Raw genomic sequence first — 16,703 nt, 5'->3', positions numbered from 1 at the left:
TAACGAGAGCGTATACGCACGTGTGTGTGTGTTTGTGTAGGATAGTATAAGTGTGTGTGCGTGTGTGAGTTTCTCATGTCATGTCGCCAGAAAAACGAAAAGAAAACAAGAGAAGTTGCATTTAAAAGACATTCAATACAACAGCCGAAATTTGTGTATTTATCTGCCCGACGGATGGACGGTGGCACATTACCTTAAGGCTTCAGCTGTTGCTGCACCACTCTCACACACACACACGCGCACGCACACATACACAAAGAGTAGAAAGGAAGAAGGTTGAATGCCTAGGGGATTCTTAAGAGCCCCCCAGTGGGGCATTAGGAATACACCCCCGTACCCGCCGGCGGGTTAGGCTCAAAGGTCACAGAGAAATATTGCAAAAAAAACTAACCTCAACTAAAAAGCAGTGAAAGAGAGGGAGAGAGCTATGGAGAGAGAGAGAGAGAGAGGATACAGAGAAATACAATTAAATACAAAAACATAAACTTATCAATGTAAAATCGTATGTACTATATGCCGAAAAAGGAAAAGCAAACTAAAACTGAAAACAACAACAAAAAAAACACTGACAAAGAAAAGAAGAAAACAAACAAAAAAAAAATACACAAAAAATACATCAAGAATATAAGAAATAAATACATTTACATAGATGTTGCAAAAATCAAGCAAAGAGAGCGTGCGATATATGGATTGTGAGGCCTGTCCCGGCACCTGGCCACCATCCCAAACCCAAACCCAATCCCACTGGCACTGCCACTGCCACTGCCACTGGCTTTCCCAAATCCGCCCCTCTGTGAATTTGTGTTTCCTGTCAAATGGCAACTGCCATTCCAATGCTGCTGGACGCCATCTTTCTGATACCCAGACTCTTCACCTATGGTCTCATTCTGCTGCTCATCTGCATAATGTGCTTCATTGTGGTCTACATCAGCCACAAGATCTACATCTCCGTCTACGACAATCTGCCGCTGTCTGGCCACCAACCCATGCCCATGCCCATGCCCATGCCCCTGGGCGCCATTCGCGATTACATCGACTCACCGGTGCGCCATCTGCAGAGTGTCCAGAGAGCCACCAGCAGATCGTCAGCCCACCAGACGTCCAGCATGTGTGACCGCTCCATTTCGCTGCAGAACCGCTCGCAATTCATCCAGTCGACGACGGGTAAGACGGGCAGACCAAGCTCTGGACTCTACAACTAGGACATCATTCTCGTTCTGCTTGCCCTTTCAGTGCGGATCACGCTCAGCCTGGAGCCCTGCTATCTAGTGGGCATTAAGTTTGACATGAGTCCCAGCCGGCGTTCCATCAGCTTCACGTGCAGCTGCGATCGCGAGCCACCAGTCTGTGTCTGTGCCGCCGTCACGGACCGCCCATCTGAATCCGTCCGCATAATCCGCTACTATGACCAGCTCTCCAAGATCTCGCGGCTAAAATTCATGCTCAAGTGCAGCCACAGTCCAACCATGCCCACCATGCCCACCATACCCACCATGCTGCGGGAAGAGCAGCCCTCGGATCGCCCTGGACAACATCATGTGGCGACGGAGAAGTACCCCAATTCCGGAGACGAACAGTAGGACCGGCTGCCATCGGCACCGGCACAGCATAAAGCACAGCATAAAGCACAGCAGCGCAGGCCGATGGTATGACTGTGGAATGTGGGGCACGAAGAGGGGGGCATCTCGGATGCATCTATAATTAGGTTTTTCATTTTTGATTTTGTGTAGAACTCGTTTCGAGCGCCTGCTCGCTCTCACATCGTGCATGCGATTAAAGTGGAGTCGTCGTCGAATACTCTATTCATAGTCTAGTCCGCGGAGACAGGCCTCTCTGTGGTTTCAGGGTCGTCCGGCCAGTGGGTCGTCGCTGGGCGCACTGGGCTCACGCCAGCCTATTAGAATCGCGTGACTGGCAAAGGCATGGTATGGGGTACGTTTTTGTTTTGTTTCAAGTGCGGTGCACAAGGGGGAATGTACTCGCCTCGCACCTGTGGCACCTGTCTCTGTCAATGTCCCCAAGTCTGGCTATGCGCTTATCATTGTGATTGCGTGGAAACGTTATCAATAGATAAAGATGTTCTAGAGCCAAGCCAGTTCTAGATCTATCCTCCACCTCCCCACGCACCTTATCGCTGGTAATGGCCAAGTCGCAGTGGCCGACCAGAACATCGCTTCACCACCACCACCACCATCACCATCACCATCATCATCATCGTGATCACAATCATCCAGGGTCCCCAAGCAATTTGCTAGACGCCATTTCATTCTTTATTGAGGCAACCAATTAAGAAGGCGGCGCTGTTGATTTGATTGCAATGCTCGAGTGAGAGTACGGCTGGAATTCTATGAATTATACTCTCATAAGTCGCTCGCTTGGCTCCAGGCACGCAGTCAGATGAAAAGCATTGAGCCCTGGTCAAAGGGAAAGCTCCAGAACCTGTCTAATCGCGGTCCAAGTCTCAGATTGTACTCACAGTATTCGGATTCGGATTCGGATTGCACAAGCCGCTTATCAAAACACAAAAAAAAAAAAACTACTCCCAGACAGACGGCGGAGCACAACAGTCTCTACAGCACCAGCACCAGCACAAACACGACGACAAACAATCTGGCAACGAATCGTATACGTAATGCCAAACAAAGTTCCATTCATTTAACTCGATTCGCTCGATTCAGTTCAGTTCTCAGGCAGGTGTCAAGCGACGCACACACGACCCACCGACGCGCGGCATTTTATTTTCCAACAGGAACACACACGTACCCCATAATACACCATACAATATACGATACTTAATTAGCATACGCGTTTCAGTTCTGTTTCTGTTTCTGTTTCGGTTCGGTTTGACGTTCTCTGTGTGTCGTCCGGTTGGTCGCTTGGTCGTTTGGTCGTTTGGTCGCTTTGTCGTTTTGGACTGTCTCCCGCATTTGCCTTTGCTTCCACTGTCACTGTCAAAATATATACTTGCACATTATTTTTTGTTTCGGTGAGCCGTACAGTACAAAGTATCAGAAAAATTTGAAGCGTGTTCAAGTAAAGAGCAACGACGAAAAAGACGACTATCAAAATGCTGGATCCCATCTCGGACACCCCTTTGGTCTTGGCGTATGCATTCATGTCGCTACTGGTGCTCATTCTGTGCTTCATATTGGTCAATGTGGTCCATAAGCTGTATCGCAGCATCAACAGCGGCGATCCCATATCGAGTCCGATTTCTACACACGAGCTGAAGACCTCCATAGCGGAGATAGACCCGCTGAAAACCGGTTAAGAAGGCGCAGCAGAAGCAGCAGCTGGCGGCTTGGCTCGGCTCGCCGCGGTGCGGTGCGGCGCGGGAGAATCTCAGCGAAGCCCGACGACAGAATGCTCCGAGTCTTGGAGTCGACAGCTGGCGGTACACCCACGTACCGCAAAACAGACACAGACACAGAAACACAAACACAAACTACTCGTAAACGTAAAACGTAAAACGTATCCTGATATAAACTAAAGCAATTAGCCCTAAACTCTGAACATACACTTAGACTTACACTAGCCATAAGCCACTGCCCCCCACCATCGAACTGCGGCGAGGGGGCAGTCTCTAGTCACCTAAACGTTCTTATTGTCCTAAGGTTAGGTTACATATGCATTATAATGTACATAAATAAACGACTTGAGCATTAAGCAAGCAGCAATTAAGATCGCGAAGCAAGTGCAGAGTAATTGGGGCTCGTAAACGTCGCCTGATCGAAAGCAAACGGCATACCCTCCTTATCGTTTGCAGCGTAACCTGCTATCTATCTACCAAATAGCTTGTGAGTCAAGCGCAATCAATACGTGATAAGAGATAGAGTGTAGTAGAGGGGAGAGCTGCTGTAGGCCCCCCTGGCTTAGTCATAGATTTATACATAGTTTATTTAAAATAGCATGTTCATCTATAAATGTTGCAATTGGAGCGCAGTTTCAGTTGTTGGCTGCTGAAGCTGAGGATGAGTGCTGGCCTGTGCAGCTCCTCGTTGGCCCAGGGCCTTGCTTGCATCTCCGACATGAGTGGGGATATCTCATTGGGTTGTTGGGGGACCTGGATGAGCATACGTTTAATGGCAGTCAACAGGGATTGTGATCCCAGCTGCTGGTTGGGGGGTGTTTGCTGCTGCGGTGGTATCATCAATCTGTGGGATCGCTGTAAAAGTACAAAAGTAAAAATTACAAATTCAATAACGGATGTTTGCACACTTACCCTGAATAGGTCTTTGGGTGCTGCGACGTTAGGTCATCTTCTTGGCTGCCCAGAGCCTTTTTCACATACTGTAATTAAAATCAAAGATAATTCAAAGGGATTCAAGCATTTTTGATGGTCGAAAAACCCACCATAGGGTTCAATATGATCTCCTCTTCCATTTTATTGATTTGTTTAACTAAATCCAGAACCTGCGTTATGTTCGTTTGTACATTTAGGAACATGTCCGGTGAGTTGTATTTCTCTGGATCGTCTTTGAACAAAACCATGCCGTCCTTTTGATTGATGCTTGCGTATATTTCCCCCGATTTTATCTGTGGACAGGGACACCCATATGGCAGTATGATCAAACAGAACCATTTACATTTCACTCACCATGTTCAGGATGTAGCGTTCTGCCTCCGCTGCACCGGACAGCTGCACACGACTGGCAACGTCGCTAAGGGAGAGCGTCAAGAAGGTTTTCGTGAGCCGCTTAATGTTTCGCTTGTACAAGGAGGTGGCTACCTAGAGACAAAGATCTCGCTAGCGATAATCATTTGGGAAATAGGAACAGTCCATCGATCGACTTGCCTGCTTGGCCAGACCCATGTTGCTATCACGCGTAAATGCTTCACTGTACTTGAGGATGAGGATGCGCAGCTCCTCGCTAGAGGAATTCGCGTACACATTAACCAGATCGTGATAGTGACTGGCCATTGGCTTCATGAAGCGGCCAATAACCTGTGTGTTTTTTGGTATAAACGCTATCTGTAATTGCCATTGGGATATAGATTAGAGGAAGATTGGGCAAGATTTTGGATCACAAAGCTGTCTTACATTGCCCTCTACGATGAGCGAAACCATGAGAAACTTTTTGTACGCCTCCAGCATAATGTGCGACATGGCCATGGCCGGGGTTGTGATGCACACTTCAAAGAAGTACAGGGCACGATCATAGTCCTTCACAGCCGTGTAGATCATACCGCCGTAGTAGTAGAACAGCAGAAAGTACTTGGCATCGTTATTAGCGTCCTGCAAGGCAATCGGATTAGAATCAGCTCAAAGTTAAAAATGTAAGGCCCTCACCACCGTGTGCTGAGACTGCTGCTGTTGCTGGGTCTTGCACTCGGCGGCCGCCGTGGAGATGTCGGTGATGTCTCCATCCAAGTAGGTCAGCACCAGATTGAAGTTTTTCGCCTTCAGGCTCAGCAGGCAGAGATCGGCATGTATGGGGGTTAGCTGTGAGTCTATTTGGCGGATCTGGTCAACGGCCCGCGCCATGATTTTGATGCCCAGAATGCTTAGGTTCTTCTGGACAAGATAGTCCGTGAACAAATGGCAAGTTTCGTAGACTGTGGAGAGGTAAAAAATTATAGTGTTCATCTCACAATCAGGTTCTTTTGAGGCCAGCTCTACCCACAGGCGCATATGGCGAATCGCAGTTGCTCCACATTGTTGCGGTGGACAAAGTCGCGCATCAGCTGAATGATTTGCACGGGCTCCGGATTGGCGGTCGCCGCGCTGTGCAGTTTCGCCAGTAGCACATAGAGCACGCCCAGCGTATGCTGTTGCACGTCGAGCGTTTCCAGCACATTGTCCAGTATGCTCCAGTTGCGGGCCAAAAGCGACACCGACTCTGGCAGATCGTCGGCCAGCTCCCTGAAGCTGCCTGCAATCCAAACAGAACAGTCATGCATAAATAAGACGCATAAAAGCAGAGGCGGAGGCAAAAATTCGCAAGTTGCCGGAACACTGGCCGGCTTGCCCCAAACACTAACCGGACGCGCTCATCGTGCGCACTTGATTAACAAAGTTTTCTAGTGCGCTCCCCATGTTGGCTAACTCCGAGGACTCTATTTAATTACTAATTATATATGAAAAACGCTAATTTCCTTAGGAAAGCCGAATAAAAGAGTCGCACAATACAAGGAGCATAGAGACTGGAAAAAAATCGCAAGTACTATCGATAAGGCGTATTTCTTATTTGCGGCTTACTATCGATGGAATTTGTTCAATACCCCTGATCTTCACATGGCTGAAAATTTAAGTTTTCCCACACTAGAGACCCAATTTCTGCTTCAAATATTGTACAATTTTTCAAATTATAAAATAAAAATCAAACTCAAGATGTCTGCGAAGCAAATTTCAAAGAATTACAAGTTGGCGTTAGACTTGAACGAAAGGTAAATTTAATTGTAAAGAAAATATTTATATCAGCAGCAAAAAAAAAGACATTTTCACAACCCACGTGTTTTTGCGGAGATTCCATCGCCGCTGGGCGACACTCCAAGTGCACTAGTAAAATCAAACCGAAGTTGTTCGCGATCAGCCTTTAGTTATAGAGAAATCATGGATTCTGGCTGCAGTAAAATTTTATCCGGCAATTTGATAAGTTTGTACGTCCCATGAAGGCAGTGTTCTCAACCCAACCAAAGTTATCTCGAAAATGGCCAGGGAACTGGTCAACGCATAGTCTAGTTTAATAAAATTTTAGCTATATTTTATAAGAACTGTTATGACTAAACACGTTATCAACTCGTCAAATTGATGGGAACGATTACTTCAGTGGAAACACTCTCAATAAAAATGCGATTCAGTTTCAATTGCCGGATTTACAACGCGGTCGCATGTAATAGCAGTTGTTAGGGCAGTACCAATAAGTGAAATCCTGTACCACATACCATCATTAGTTAGGTTAGGTTCATTAAAACATCTATTTTGTTTGGTTTATTTGCAGAATCTCCAATTTCCCATCTCAGATTTCCATCTCCTCCAACCTAAAGCATCGAATGATAGGCGAGCAACAATGGGAAATGCATTCGCCAATCTATTCAAAGGGCTCTTTGGCAAGAAGCAAATTAACGTATTGATGGTCGGTTTGGATAACGCTGGTAAAACCACAATTCTGTACAAACTTAAATTAGGCGAAGTTATAACAGGGATACCTACAATTGGTAAGTAAATCTAGGCCTAGCAGCTATGACTATTCTCGGTACTCATTCTATATGTTTTGTTCTGTTCCAATCCCAACAGGTTTCAATGTGGAGACTGTTGAATACAAGAATATTACCTTTACAGTGTGGGATGTGGGCGGCCAAGACAGAATTCGTCCATTGTGGAGACAATACTTCCTACACATGACACAAGTAAGTGCATAGATCTCGGCATCAATAGGACTACAGACCCCTTCTAGATGATGTTAATAACTTGTTATGATTCATACTATGATTATTCAAAGTTTATTTTGTTTCAAGACGGGACTGATTTGTCAATATGCACCCACAAAAGTTATTGCTTTAATTCTGCATATATGCACTAATTGGAATACGTTTTTGGTTCTTGTACAGTTTATCATCTTCGTCGTTGACAGCAATGACCGAGAGCGTATTGAAGAGGCGAGAGATGAATTGAGGCGTATGATGGTGGAGGACGAGCTTCGAGTCTTGCTAATATTCGCCAACAAAGAGGTAAGCATGCGATTGCCGCATAAAGCACCCATCCGGTGACAACGTTTTAGACCGTGCACTTATGTTAATAACTTGTTATGATCCATACTATGATTAGTCAAAGTTTATTTTGTTTCAAGACGGGACTGATATTCCAGATATCGTCAAGACTACTTATATGTTTTAATTATCGATGATCCTCACATGATCCCATTATTTTGTTGAATCGTTTTAGGATCTGCCAAATGCAATGAGTGCAGCTGAAGTAGCCGACAAGCTTGGTTTGCACTCATTGACCAACCGCAACTGTCACGTTCAATCGACGTGTGCCACTAACGGCGATGGGCTCTACGAGGGGCTCGAGTGGTTGTCTAATCAATTGAAGAACGCTAATCGCTAAACAAACTATAACTATAACCACAACATGATAAAGACATACTAGCAACTAAAACCTCCAGCATACAGATACACGACACAGGAAAACGATTATTGGTCAGCCAAGAAATTTAATCTTATTTCCATGGAAAGAAAATATGCTGCCTGCAACCCTAGAGAACCCCAGCAGTAGACGAGTACGTTGTATGTGGGAACGTGAGGCCTGATAATGTAGTTTGAAGTAAAGACATTAAGCCTTATTGAATATAATCATAGAATTGCAATGATAGATGTCTCAAGCCAGACGTTCACGGAAGCTCCAGTTTTCACTTTCGCAAAGACAACGATTTCATTTTCAAAACGGACAGAATTTCCTCATCGAAATGAAAAGTAAACCGCTTTTTATATAGCAAACATATCTTAATTGCAAAGGGAAAAATATATGTAAATTATTGATGTATTAAAATATATTTGACACCATTACCAGGGCAATTCTTTTTTATCCAACCTCTTATTTAGGCTTGAAATAGTTTGTCAGGGCAACAAAATGATTGAATCCGATTTGGTTATCGATAAGTCGGAATAAAATCTGTTAAACATCACAGATAACACTAAATTGTGCGCTTAACAGCCCCAAATTGTTCGCTTCATAGGACATGGGAAAGTGATATATATCGATCAGAAATATTTAAAAAACGGCAAAACCTAAAAACTTAAACGGAACGTTTTGGCTGAAAACGCAAAAGTAAGTAAAATCCGGAGCCGGACAGTATATAATATAAAAAAACCACGTCGTGTATTGGTAGTGTTCCCTATCGATAACAAAGCCATGCAGTGGATATATCTAAATTGATAAAAAAAAACATCGTATGTCTGCACATCAATGTAATCGATGTTACGGTCGATGTATTATTCTCTAATCCAGTCCAAAAATAGCAATATAATAATTAAATGCTGAAAAAAACAGGATGTTTGGCTATGGCACGCTCAAGAATGGCAGTAAATTAGGAAGCAAGACATCACTGGCCGAGGGCGAAGCTATGCAAACGATTTACAATCATCGCCAGAGCAATGGTAAGTCGTAAATTGATTCTTTTGTTACATTTGCAAAGTAATCATTCGGTTTGTAGCAAGGCCCACCAACAAACAGCCAGCTCAGAATCGTCTTAAGCGATTGCAGATAGACTTGAAGCGTCGGAAGGATAAGAAACCAAACAATGACAACCAGGACAGTAAGAGAAGCCATCAAAATGCCTTGTCGTCAGCCTCCCAGACCATCAGCAGTAATGCAACTTCAGGTGCCTCACATAGTCGGTGGTCCTCGACCTTCGCACCGTCGCCATCGGCATCGCTGACACCAGAAACATCCACCAACAAACAGCCAGCTCAGAATAGTCTTAAGCGATTGCAGATAGACTTGAAGCGTCGGAAGGATAAGAAACCAAACAATGACTACCAGGACAGTAAGAGAAGCCATCAAAATGCCTTGTCGTCAGCCTCCCAGACCATCAGCAGTAATGCAACTTCAGGTGCCTCACATAGTCGGTGGTCCTTGACCTTCGCACCGTCGCCATCGGCATCGCTGACACCAGAAACATCACGCTCGTCACAAAGTAGTAAGTGTTTAACCTTTGCAACGTCTCTATCACCAGAGACGCCACGCCCTCCACAGAGTCGCAGGTCAAATGCGTTTGCATCGTCGCCATCGCCATCGCCACTAACACCAGACACGCCACAGAGTCGCAGATCAAATTTCCTTGGACTGTCGCAATCACCGCTGGCACCAGCGAAATCTATACGAGAGCGCCTCAGGGATCAGGCAAAAACCTGGGAAAAACCCAAGGCGCTGCTGGATTCCAGCAATCGTGTTCAATCGGGCAGCTCGACAAGTGGTAGGTGCTGTGAATAATTGCTGCTTCGTTGCCCGTCTCATCCAGAGTTTCTTTCTTTTTATATTCTCACGTGTAGCCAACCAGCGTCTAACACAATTTCGAGCTTCCTTAAGGCAACAGGAGAAGCAGGAGCCAAAAGAGCGGAACAATAATGGCCGTTCAATACTGCCAGATATTCCGAATGCATTTATAGGCAAAAAGCCGAAGGTAGCAGAGCCAGAGCCAGACCTGGAGTTGGAGCAAGAGCCGATGGATTGGGAAGACTGTGATCTGATACTAAACAAGAAATCAGAGGACGGCGAGTTGAATGAACTGCCGGCTCGTCGGTTGGATCACATGTACTTTGTCCTCGACACAAATGTGCTCATGCACAGCTGCTCATTTGTGGAGGATCTTACGAAAGTTGTGCTGCCTGGAACCGTGGGAAGCATGCTGTTTATTCCCTATATAGTTATCAAGGAGCTGGACAGGCTCAAGGCCAGAAAAAATGATGACAATAATACGCGCCAGATGGCTATTCGTGCCATTCGCTTTCTAAACAAAAAATTTGATGAGAGTCTGGAAATACAAGGTGAGAGTCCATCTAGATGTTCTTTTCTGCTGGCTAACGTATAGGTATTTCGTTCATTAATCAGCGCAATCAGCCGAGGAGGAGTCGGAACACCTAATTGAAGTGGATTGTGGTGATGATAGCGTTGTCAACTGCTGCCTTCAGCTAAAAAAAGAAGTTCCCCACATGATACTCCTGACAAATGATGCCAATTTACGCCTGAAGGCCAAGTCCTCGGCCATACCGGTCTCTACTCACTCCGACCTGAAGGCCGCCTATACCGATGAGTTTGCCGCTCTCGATTGAGCGGCACGAGGTGCCGAGTCCAGCGACGAGGAACAGCAAAGACTGCGTTTGTGATAGGATACGTGTATATACAAAAGTAAAGCCATTGCACCGCGGCCAACATGAAGTACAAAACAATATCAAATTATATTTAGATGTACATAGTACATGTACATACAAGTTTTTAGGCACCCACCAGTGATGTTCACTGTATGGAGCACCTAACGTTGCCTTAGTGGAACTGTTAAGCAGTTTTTTGAACTGAAATTCATTGAAATGAAGAAATTAAGTATTTGCAATATCGAGAGAATAGCCCGCAAAAATAAAAGGTAGTGCATATACATATAACAGAAAAAATCAACAATTATGGGAGCCGTAAGGGTATAACTAAATCCTCATCCATGATATATCCGAATCATCCGATTTCCTTTTCAAAACGGAAATGTTGGTGCCCCCGTTTTTCCAAAACGTTTTCAAACGGAAATATTTTCCCTGCCAAAAAAAAACCGATTTTTCTACAAAAAAACGAATTCTTAAGTGCAAAAGAAAAAAAATGACCTATTGACCTATTTTTTTTAAATAATTCTTTTTACCCAACCTAAAATTTAGCTTCCAAATAAATTGACAGGGCAACAGTACTTTAGATTTTCGTGCTAACAGCTGATGCAGCACGATATGCTTATCGATACTTTGGATGCTCTTAACAGCACTAAATAATGCGCCTAACAGGACATGAGAAAATCAAACAAATCAAAACGGAACAGCACCTCAAATCGAAGACGGAACGTTTCGGTTGAAAATGCAAAAGTAAGTAAAACCCGGAGCCTGAGCGATAAATTAAAGAAAATAAATGGGGTATACAAATGTCTATACTCATAGATAAAGAGAAAAAAGTAGTCTTAGCATTCCTACAACACTTACGTTTTTACATAAATATGTAGTTGACATGTAGCAAATGTGTATTTACCGTGTATTTAACGAACAAAACAAGAGATTGAAGCCAAACAATACGCAATTATTTATTTATTATTTAATTAAGGAAGACATGGAGGTCCAGCATCGCATCGTGTTTGTGTGCAGCTTGTGCCTTCGTCAGTACGATCTAATGGAGGACTTGCGTGGTCATATGGTCTTTTACCATGGCTGTCAGCCAGTTGCCGGCAACAAAGCAGTAAAGACACCAACAAAGGCAGAATCGAATGCCTCCAGGTGCACCCTGGAGAAGAAAACTAATGAAAATCAAGTAGAGATTGCAGCCCCGCCACCAACAGATCTGCAGCCGATGCCATTTAAGGACTTTCGACTCGTGCTGCGTGCCAATATGCGAGTGCCGTAAGTGTCCAAAGAGTCCGTCCTCCAATCTTTAATCGAATGCCATTCCCTTTTAGGTGTTCCGCGAGCAAGGAGTGCCTATTTAAGTTCGAGGATGCCAGCAAGATGGAGGTGCATCGTAGATGCCACAAGGGCAGCAGTTTCGCCTGCTGCGAATGCGGCTTGGAGATGGTAAACTGGAGGCGTTGTTCTGCCCACCTGTGGAAAGTTCATCAAATCGATGTGGATTTGCTACGCTGTCCCGCTCTGGACTGCACCTACAACGCACCTGTGTCGGCGCTCGTCTGGCGACATATGCGAGTGCACAAGAAGTGGCGTTCGAGGGTTCTCCGCTCCCTCGCAGCTGTCCAGCGACGGCGGAAATTGAAGGATCAGTCCGACGAGCTTCCGTCTCAGCCAACGGCGACCACTGCAACGCCAAAAATGAACAAATACTATGCTGAGAAGACCTGCGAGATTTGCAATCGTAGATTTGTCAATGGCAAAACGCTCTCCAAGCACGTGAAGACGGTGCACAACAAGATAAAGCCGTTTATATGCAATGTTTGTGGCAAGAAGACGGCGCGCAAGGCTAGCCTGATAGTGAGTGTACCCCATGGTTGCCCGGAGCATTATCATTTTACTCTCTACCATTCATTAGATCCACATGCGTCAGCACACGGGCGAGAAGCCGCTGCAGTGTGAACAGTGCAAGTTCTCAACGCGAGATCCCAGTGTCCTGCACAAGCATCGACAACGCCACGGCAGCGCCTCCAAGCAGAGCACCCTGAAGTGTGGTCACTGTGACTACGGCTGCATCCAAGCCAATGCCTTGAAGCGCCACATGCGAATGAACCATGCCGATGCCTACCGCGATCTGTGCTGCGATCTCTGCAGCTACACCTCGATTAACGCAAAGCGACTGCAGGCACACAAGCAGGATCATCGCCAGGGGCTGATTACCAACTGCGAGGACTCCATGGATGCCGCAAGGGCCGCTGGCTTTAAGTATCCGCGCAAGCTAAGCGACAAGAACAACGAGGTGGGTGATAGTATAAAATGTCTATCGTCTTTTAAGGGTTTACTTTAACGTGTATAATTAGATATCTGCAGATTGCTTCATGCCGCTGGAGAGCGTCGACTCGATGCCACATGAGCCAGCCGTGGACACGGGCGGGGTAACCATACCAGCGCCGACCTCAGACGACACTCAGTTCCCCACGTACTTGAAAGATTGAATCGACTTTCTCAATGAATCCCATCCTGGTATAGCGCCCGTGAGGACATGTTCTGTTTTATGTATGTTTGTATTCCAATTCGCTGTAAAGAGTTTGGGGATGGGGTGTGAAATAATGTTCTCGTGCAGTTGTTTGGGGGATTTAAATGCTTGTTTATTAAGTTGTTCAGTTTTTGATTTAATTTTAATATCATTTTAGAATCTGATATGATTTCTTTTTTGCAACATTTGAATTTTAGTCATGCTGGTTTATCGTGTTCCGTGTTTATCCGTTAAGTTTTATATTTAAACTAATTTAAAATTTAAAATTCTAATTCTCATCCATCCATATTTGGATTCAAGATCAGCACAAATATCGATCGCGTTCGCTAAGTCTAAGGTTACGACAAAATTGTTTCAATTCGGGCAGTTTTTGCTAATAACTTGGTAGATCTTGGTTAATCTTTAGTTAATTTTAGTTAATTAGTTTAGTAGTTGAGCTTTAGGTTTGGTTTAATAATGTATATTATTTATTTACTTTACGCTTGAATGTATTCGTCGGCAGATCATCCACAGATCTGACGATATCCTAAAATTATGTATCTGCTGTTCTCGTTACGTTCGCTATAAGTAAGGGGGAGGGGGAAAAAGAGGTTCGGTTCCTCTGAGCCACAAAGAAAGGACTTTCAACGTTTATTGTCTGAGTTTGATTCGAATATCAAAAGATGTTCACTATTTGCGAGCGCAACTCAAGGAGTTCGGAAGAAGGATACTCGTAGTAGAATGATTTTGTTTGTAATGGAAATAAAACGCTCAATGTAAAATTGTTAATATCATACAGCTTCTATTCGACTTTATTTACAGTTCTTAAAAGGAAAGAAAGAGTTTCAACAAAATGCATTTTCAACTGCAGAGATTGATTTCATTCTCTGTGTTGCCTCTTTGGAGTCCCTGATCCCTGCTCCCTCCTTTCGCCCGGCCGGGCATATGGCTTTGCCTTGCTCTCTCCCTTGATCCCCAAGCCTTAGATCTTGGTCTCAACGACGGCCTTTTTCTTTGACACAAAAAAAGAATATTCAAAGAAAGAATACAAAATAGAAAAGGATTCGATTAAGTCCCGGGCCAACGAGAACGAGACGAGGATTACCATGCATAAGATTTTGATTTGGTTTTGAGTTGGTTTTTTTTTTGGTGTGAGGGAGCAGGCGCTAGATGATGTGGGCATGTCTGGTCTATGAGAGCGAACAGTGCACTATTGAAAGACAGCAATGGGCGTGATTTGAGAATGACATTGACATTGACTTTGACTTAGACTTCGACTTCGACTTGGCTACACTCCGATTACGACGGACGCACTACCTCTAAGTTCTTGGCTTTGATTTTAGCTTTGATTTAGCTTTGATTATGCTGATATTATCCATGATCACTACAACGTCTATTAAACAACTAACGAATTCATCTAGCTTCTATATATATTGACATATTCGACTATCCTCCACCTCACTCTATCTCTGATCCACCTCAAACCTGGCGACTAATTTACGATTTACGATGCATCATCCATCAATCTTAAAATGTAAAACATCCTCAACTTTCACTTTCACTTTCACTTACGATCTACTTGGAGCTGTCGATTAAATTTCCTCCCATCTGCTTGCTCCTTTCGGTATATTAATTATCTTTATTTATGGTTTCTTCTTTTCTATATTTTCTTCTTGTGCGCCGCATAATAAATGCTGTGGGAGTTTCTGGAACATTCCCCAAAAAAAAACTACGCTTCTTCCTTCCCATTGATGATCATCCGATCCTCTTCTCCTTTCCGATTAGTCAGTTATGGATTAGCATAGTACGACGATACACTTAAAGTCTATTAGGAAACAGTTGTATCTACATAGGTCTATGAGTACTCTGCAAGAACCAAAGACACAAACCTAGTGGAAGTTGTAACTGATCAGAGTCCAGTCCGGCCGGGTCCGTTCGGGTCCGTCCTGTCTGTTCCGCAATCGTTTGGTATGTACAGTGTGTGTCAGAGGATCAGAGGTCTGGAAATCATATCGAAAATACATACGAAAAATCCTAGGCCTAGAAAATTGCTTATAAAAATTGCGCGACAATACAAAAAACAAACGAAACACGATCCAGTCACGATCCGGAAGTCTCGCGATCTACATGGTATAAAACAGAGATTAATACAAATAGAGAACCAACGAAATCTGTGGCGATCGATCTGTTGCGGTTTTCCGTTTCTGCGCGGGATTTCACTTTCTTATAAATGCATTTTAAAAAACAGGTGAACGAGTCTGATTCTGATTTTGATTCTGGTATTGGTTTTTGGTTTGATTTTGATTTTGATTTCAAGATACGAGTGGTGGCCTGTTTTTTGTTTTTGTTTTTGATCGTTTCATTGTTGCGTTTCGCATTTGCTTTGGGTTTCAGTTCCGGGGCACAATTCTGCACGTTAGGGGCCGTCGAGCATCAGACCGTGGTCACACGATCGATCTCAACGTAACGCACAGAATTGTCGCTTTGTCAGCAAATCACCTCCTTTTCATCCAGCACGGCCGTGTCCATGGAGCTGAGCGACTTGAGGCGCGTCTGTAGCACCGATGAGCCGCGGAATTTGCGTTTGATTTTCCTGTGATTGAAAAGGATTGATAGATCAGATCAGATCACGATCAATGTTAATCAATGACTTACTTGTAGGCAAAAGCAGCAAATGCACAACACGAGAGCACAAAGATCAGACAGAGCGTGGCCAGAATTTCAACTGGAAGCTTCATCAGTGCCGAGCACTGCAGGAAGGCCTCATCGTCGCCCGAGGGACAGTGGATGACGCCGTCGCACCAGACGCTGGCATTCACGCAGGCCCCTAGTTCCGGGCACTTGAACTGGCAGTCCTCTGAGGGGTTACAAAATACGGAATGAGGAATATTCAATGGTACAGATAGTCGGATGATTCCTGCATACCCGCCATGCTTAGAGTGGGCCTTGGCACCAGCTCCATCCAGTTGAAGGTGTACTCCCCATTGCCAGGGCGCAAGAACTCCACGCTGATGGCCCTGGACCGATTCACGAGAGCAAAGTTGGGTCGCTCGTTCCAGCCAGAGCTGTAAATCTCCACAAACTCATAGCCGTTCGAGTCGGGGCTGAGCGGACAGGCCACAATGGTCAGACCTGGAAACGAGATGCATTTAAGCGATGTCGTGGGCGCAATGATTGGATAGCCCACCTTCGGATGTAGTTAGCACAGCCCTCGACTTGGTCTCACAGCGCCAGGTGTCCGTCTGCAGGTAGGTCGAGTTCAGGGTCTTTGTGGGGTTGTATTTGCTGAGGAAGATGGCCTTGAGGCGCACATACAGGAATTTGTTGCCATTCGAGGGCTCAATCAGCCAGGGTCTGGAGCGGCATTCAACCTGGAAGTAGA

The 16,703-nt window shown here is 44.8% G+C and overlaps 7 protein-coding genes across 15 annotated transcripts in view; 5 read left to right on the top strand and 2 right to left on the bottom strand.

The window, feature by feature from the left end:
- Positions 1–592: 592 nt before the first annotated feature.
- LOC4813920 (uncharacterized) lies at positions 593–2,167 on the top strand. Its single transcript, XM_001353186.4, has 2 exons — positions 593–1,164; positions 1,234–2,167. Exons 1-2 carry the CDS (start codon positions 816–818, stop codon positions 1,578–1,580), a joined length of 696 nt encoding a protein of 231 aa, XP_001353222.3. The 5' UTR covers positions 593–815; the 3' UTR covers positions 1,581–2,167.
- Positions 2,168–2,644: 477 nt separating this feature from the next.
- LOC4813680 (uncharacterized) lies at positions 2,645–3,677 on the top strand. Its single transcript, XM_001353185.5, has one exon. It carries the CDS (start codon positions 3,068–3,070, stop codon positions 3,269–3,271), a length of 204 nt encoding a protein of 67 aa, XP_001353221.1. The 5' UTR covers positions 2,645–3,067; the 3' UTR covers positions 3,272–3,677.
- Positions 3,678–3,830: 153 nt separating this feature from the next.
- Positions 3,831–6,156, bottom strand: CSN3 (COP9 signalosome subunit 3). Of its 2 annotated transcripts, none has more exons than XM_001353184.5 (9): positions 5,983–6,156; positions 5,625–5,873; positions 5,294–5,556; positions 5,042–5,236; positions 4,796–4,972; positions 4,598–4,729; positions 4,354–4,536; positions 4,223–4,290; positions 3,831–4,165 (listed from the first exon to the last, which is right to left on the bottom strand). In XM_001353184.5, the coding sequence occupies exons 1-9, from the start codon at positions 6,035–6,037 to the stop codon at positions 4,150–4,152; spliced, it is 1,338 nt and encodes a 445-aa protein (XP_001353220.3). In that variant the 5' UTR covers positions 6,038–6,156; the 3' UTR covers positions 3,831–4,149. The 2 variants fall into 2 exon arrangements, with proteins under 2 accessions (XP_001353220.3, XP_015042639.2); XM_015187153.2 differs by having other exon boundaries at positions 5,291–5,556; positions 5,983–6,155.
- Positions 6,157–6,248: 92 nt separating this feature from the next.
- Positions 6,249–8,505, top strand: LOC6900388 (ADP-ribosylation factor 1-like). 3 transcript variants are annotated; one of them, XM_015187152.2, is made up of 5 exons: positions 6,249–6,387; positions 6,942–7,158; positions 7,238–7,350; positions 7,552–7,671; positions 7,886–8,505. In XM_015187152.2, exons 2-5 carry the CDS (start codon positions 7,011–7,013, stop codon positions 8,048–8,050), a joined length of 546 nt encoding a protein of 181 aa, XP_015042638.1. In that variant the 5' UTR covers positions 6,249–6,387; positions 6,942–7,010; the 3' UTR covers positions 8,051–8,505. The 3 variants fall into 3 exon arrangements, with proteins under 3 accessions (XP_015042638.1, XP_002134781.1, XP_033240191.1); XM_002134745.4 differs by lacking the exon at positions 6,249–6,387 and adding an exon at positions 6,447–6,600; XM_033384300.1 differs by lacking the exon at positions 6,249–6,387 and adding an exon at positions 6,811–6,833.
- A 373-nt stretch (positions 8,506–8,878) lies between these two features.
- LOC6900387 (Swt1 RNA endoribonuclease) lies at positions 8,879–11,109 on the top strand. Of its 2 annotated transcripts, XM_015187151.2 has the most exons (5): positions 8,879–9,099; positions 9,156–9,390; positions 9,622–9,917; positions 9,994–10,488; positions 10,553–11,109. In XM_015187151.2, exons 1-5 carry the CDS (start codon positions 8,994–8,996, stop codon positions 10,771–10,773), a joined length of 1,353 nt encoding a protein of 450 aa, XP_015042637.2. In that variant the 5' UTR covers positions 8,879–8,993; the 3' UTR covers positions 10,774–11,109. The 2 variants fall into 2 exon arrangements, with proteins under 2 accessions (XP_015042637.2, XP_002134780.2); XM_002134744.3 differs by having other exon boundaries at positions 9,156–9,917.
- A 283-nt stretch (positions 11,110–11,392) lies between these two features.
- On the top strand, positions 11,393–14,117 carry LOC4812965 (zinc finger protein 337). 3 transcript variants are annotated; one of them, XM_015187149.2, is made up of 5 exons: positions 11,393–11,559; positions 11,792–12,084; positions 12,141–12,666; positions 12,725–13,105; positions 13,167–14,117. In XM_015187149.2, exons 1-5 carry the CDS (start codon positions 11,485–11,487, stop codon positions 13,299–13,301), a joined length of 1,410 nt encoding a protein of 469 aa, XP_015042635.2. In that variant the 5' UTR covers positions 11,393–11,484; the 3' UTR covers positions 13,302–14,117. The 3 variants fall into 3 exon arrangements, with proteins under 3 accessions (XP_015042635.2, XP_015042636.2, XP_001353219.3); XM_015187150.2 differs by lacking the exon at positions 11,393–11,559 and having other exon boundaries at positions 11,675–12,084; positions 13,177–14,117; XM_001353183.4 differs by lacking the exon at positions 11,393–11,559 and having other exon boundaries at positions 11,675–12,084.
- The window catches only part of LOC6900385 (uncharacterized), a 48,821-nt gene continuing 46,216 nt past the window's right edge, over positions 14,099–16,703 (bottom strand). For all 3 annotated transcript variants that reach the window (XM_033384292.1, XM_033384294.1, XM_033384293.1), the window contains 5 exons: positions 16,509–16,692; positions 16,247–16,453; positions 15,977–16,178; positions 15,821–15,914; positions 14,099–14,333 (listed from right to left, as the gene is read on the bottom strand). In XM_033384292.1, the coding sequence (XP_033240183.1) occupies positions 14,304–14,333; positions 15,821–15,914; positions 15,977–16,178; positions 16,247–16,453; positions 16,509–16,692 (717 nt within the window). In that variant the 3' untranslated portion in view covers positions 14,099–14,303. The remainder of the gene's footprint in view (positions 14,334–15,820; positions 15,915–15,976; positions 16,179–16,246; positions 16,454–16,508; positions 16,693–16,703) is intronic.

The sequence above is a fragment of the Drosophila pseudoobscura genome, chromosome X (assembly GCF_009870125.1).
Source record: "Drosophila pseudoobscura strain MV-25-SWS-2005 chromosome X, UCI_Dpse_MV25, whole genome shotgun sequence".
NCBI classification, from domain to species: domain Eukaryota; kingdom Metazoa; phylum Arthropoda; class Insecta; order Diptera; family Drosophilidae; genus Drosophila; species Drosophila pseudoobscura.
Note: the sequence above shows the minus strand (reverse complement) of the source record. Positions and strands in the feature narration are given on the sequence as shown.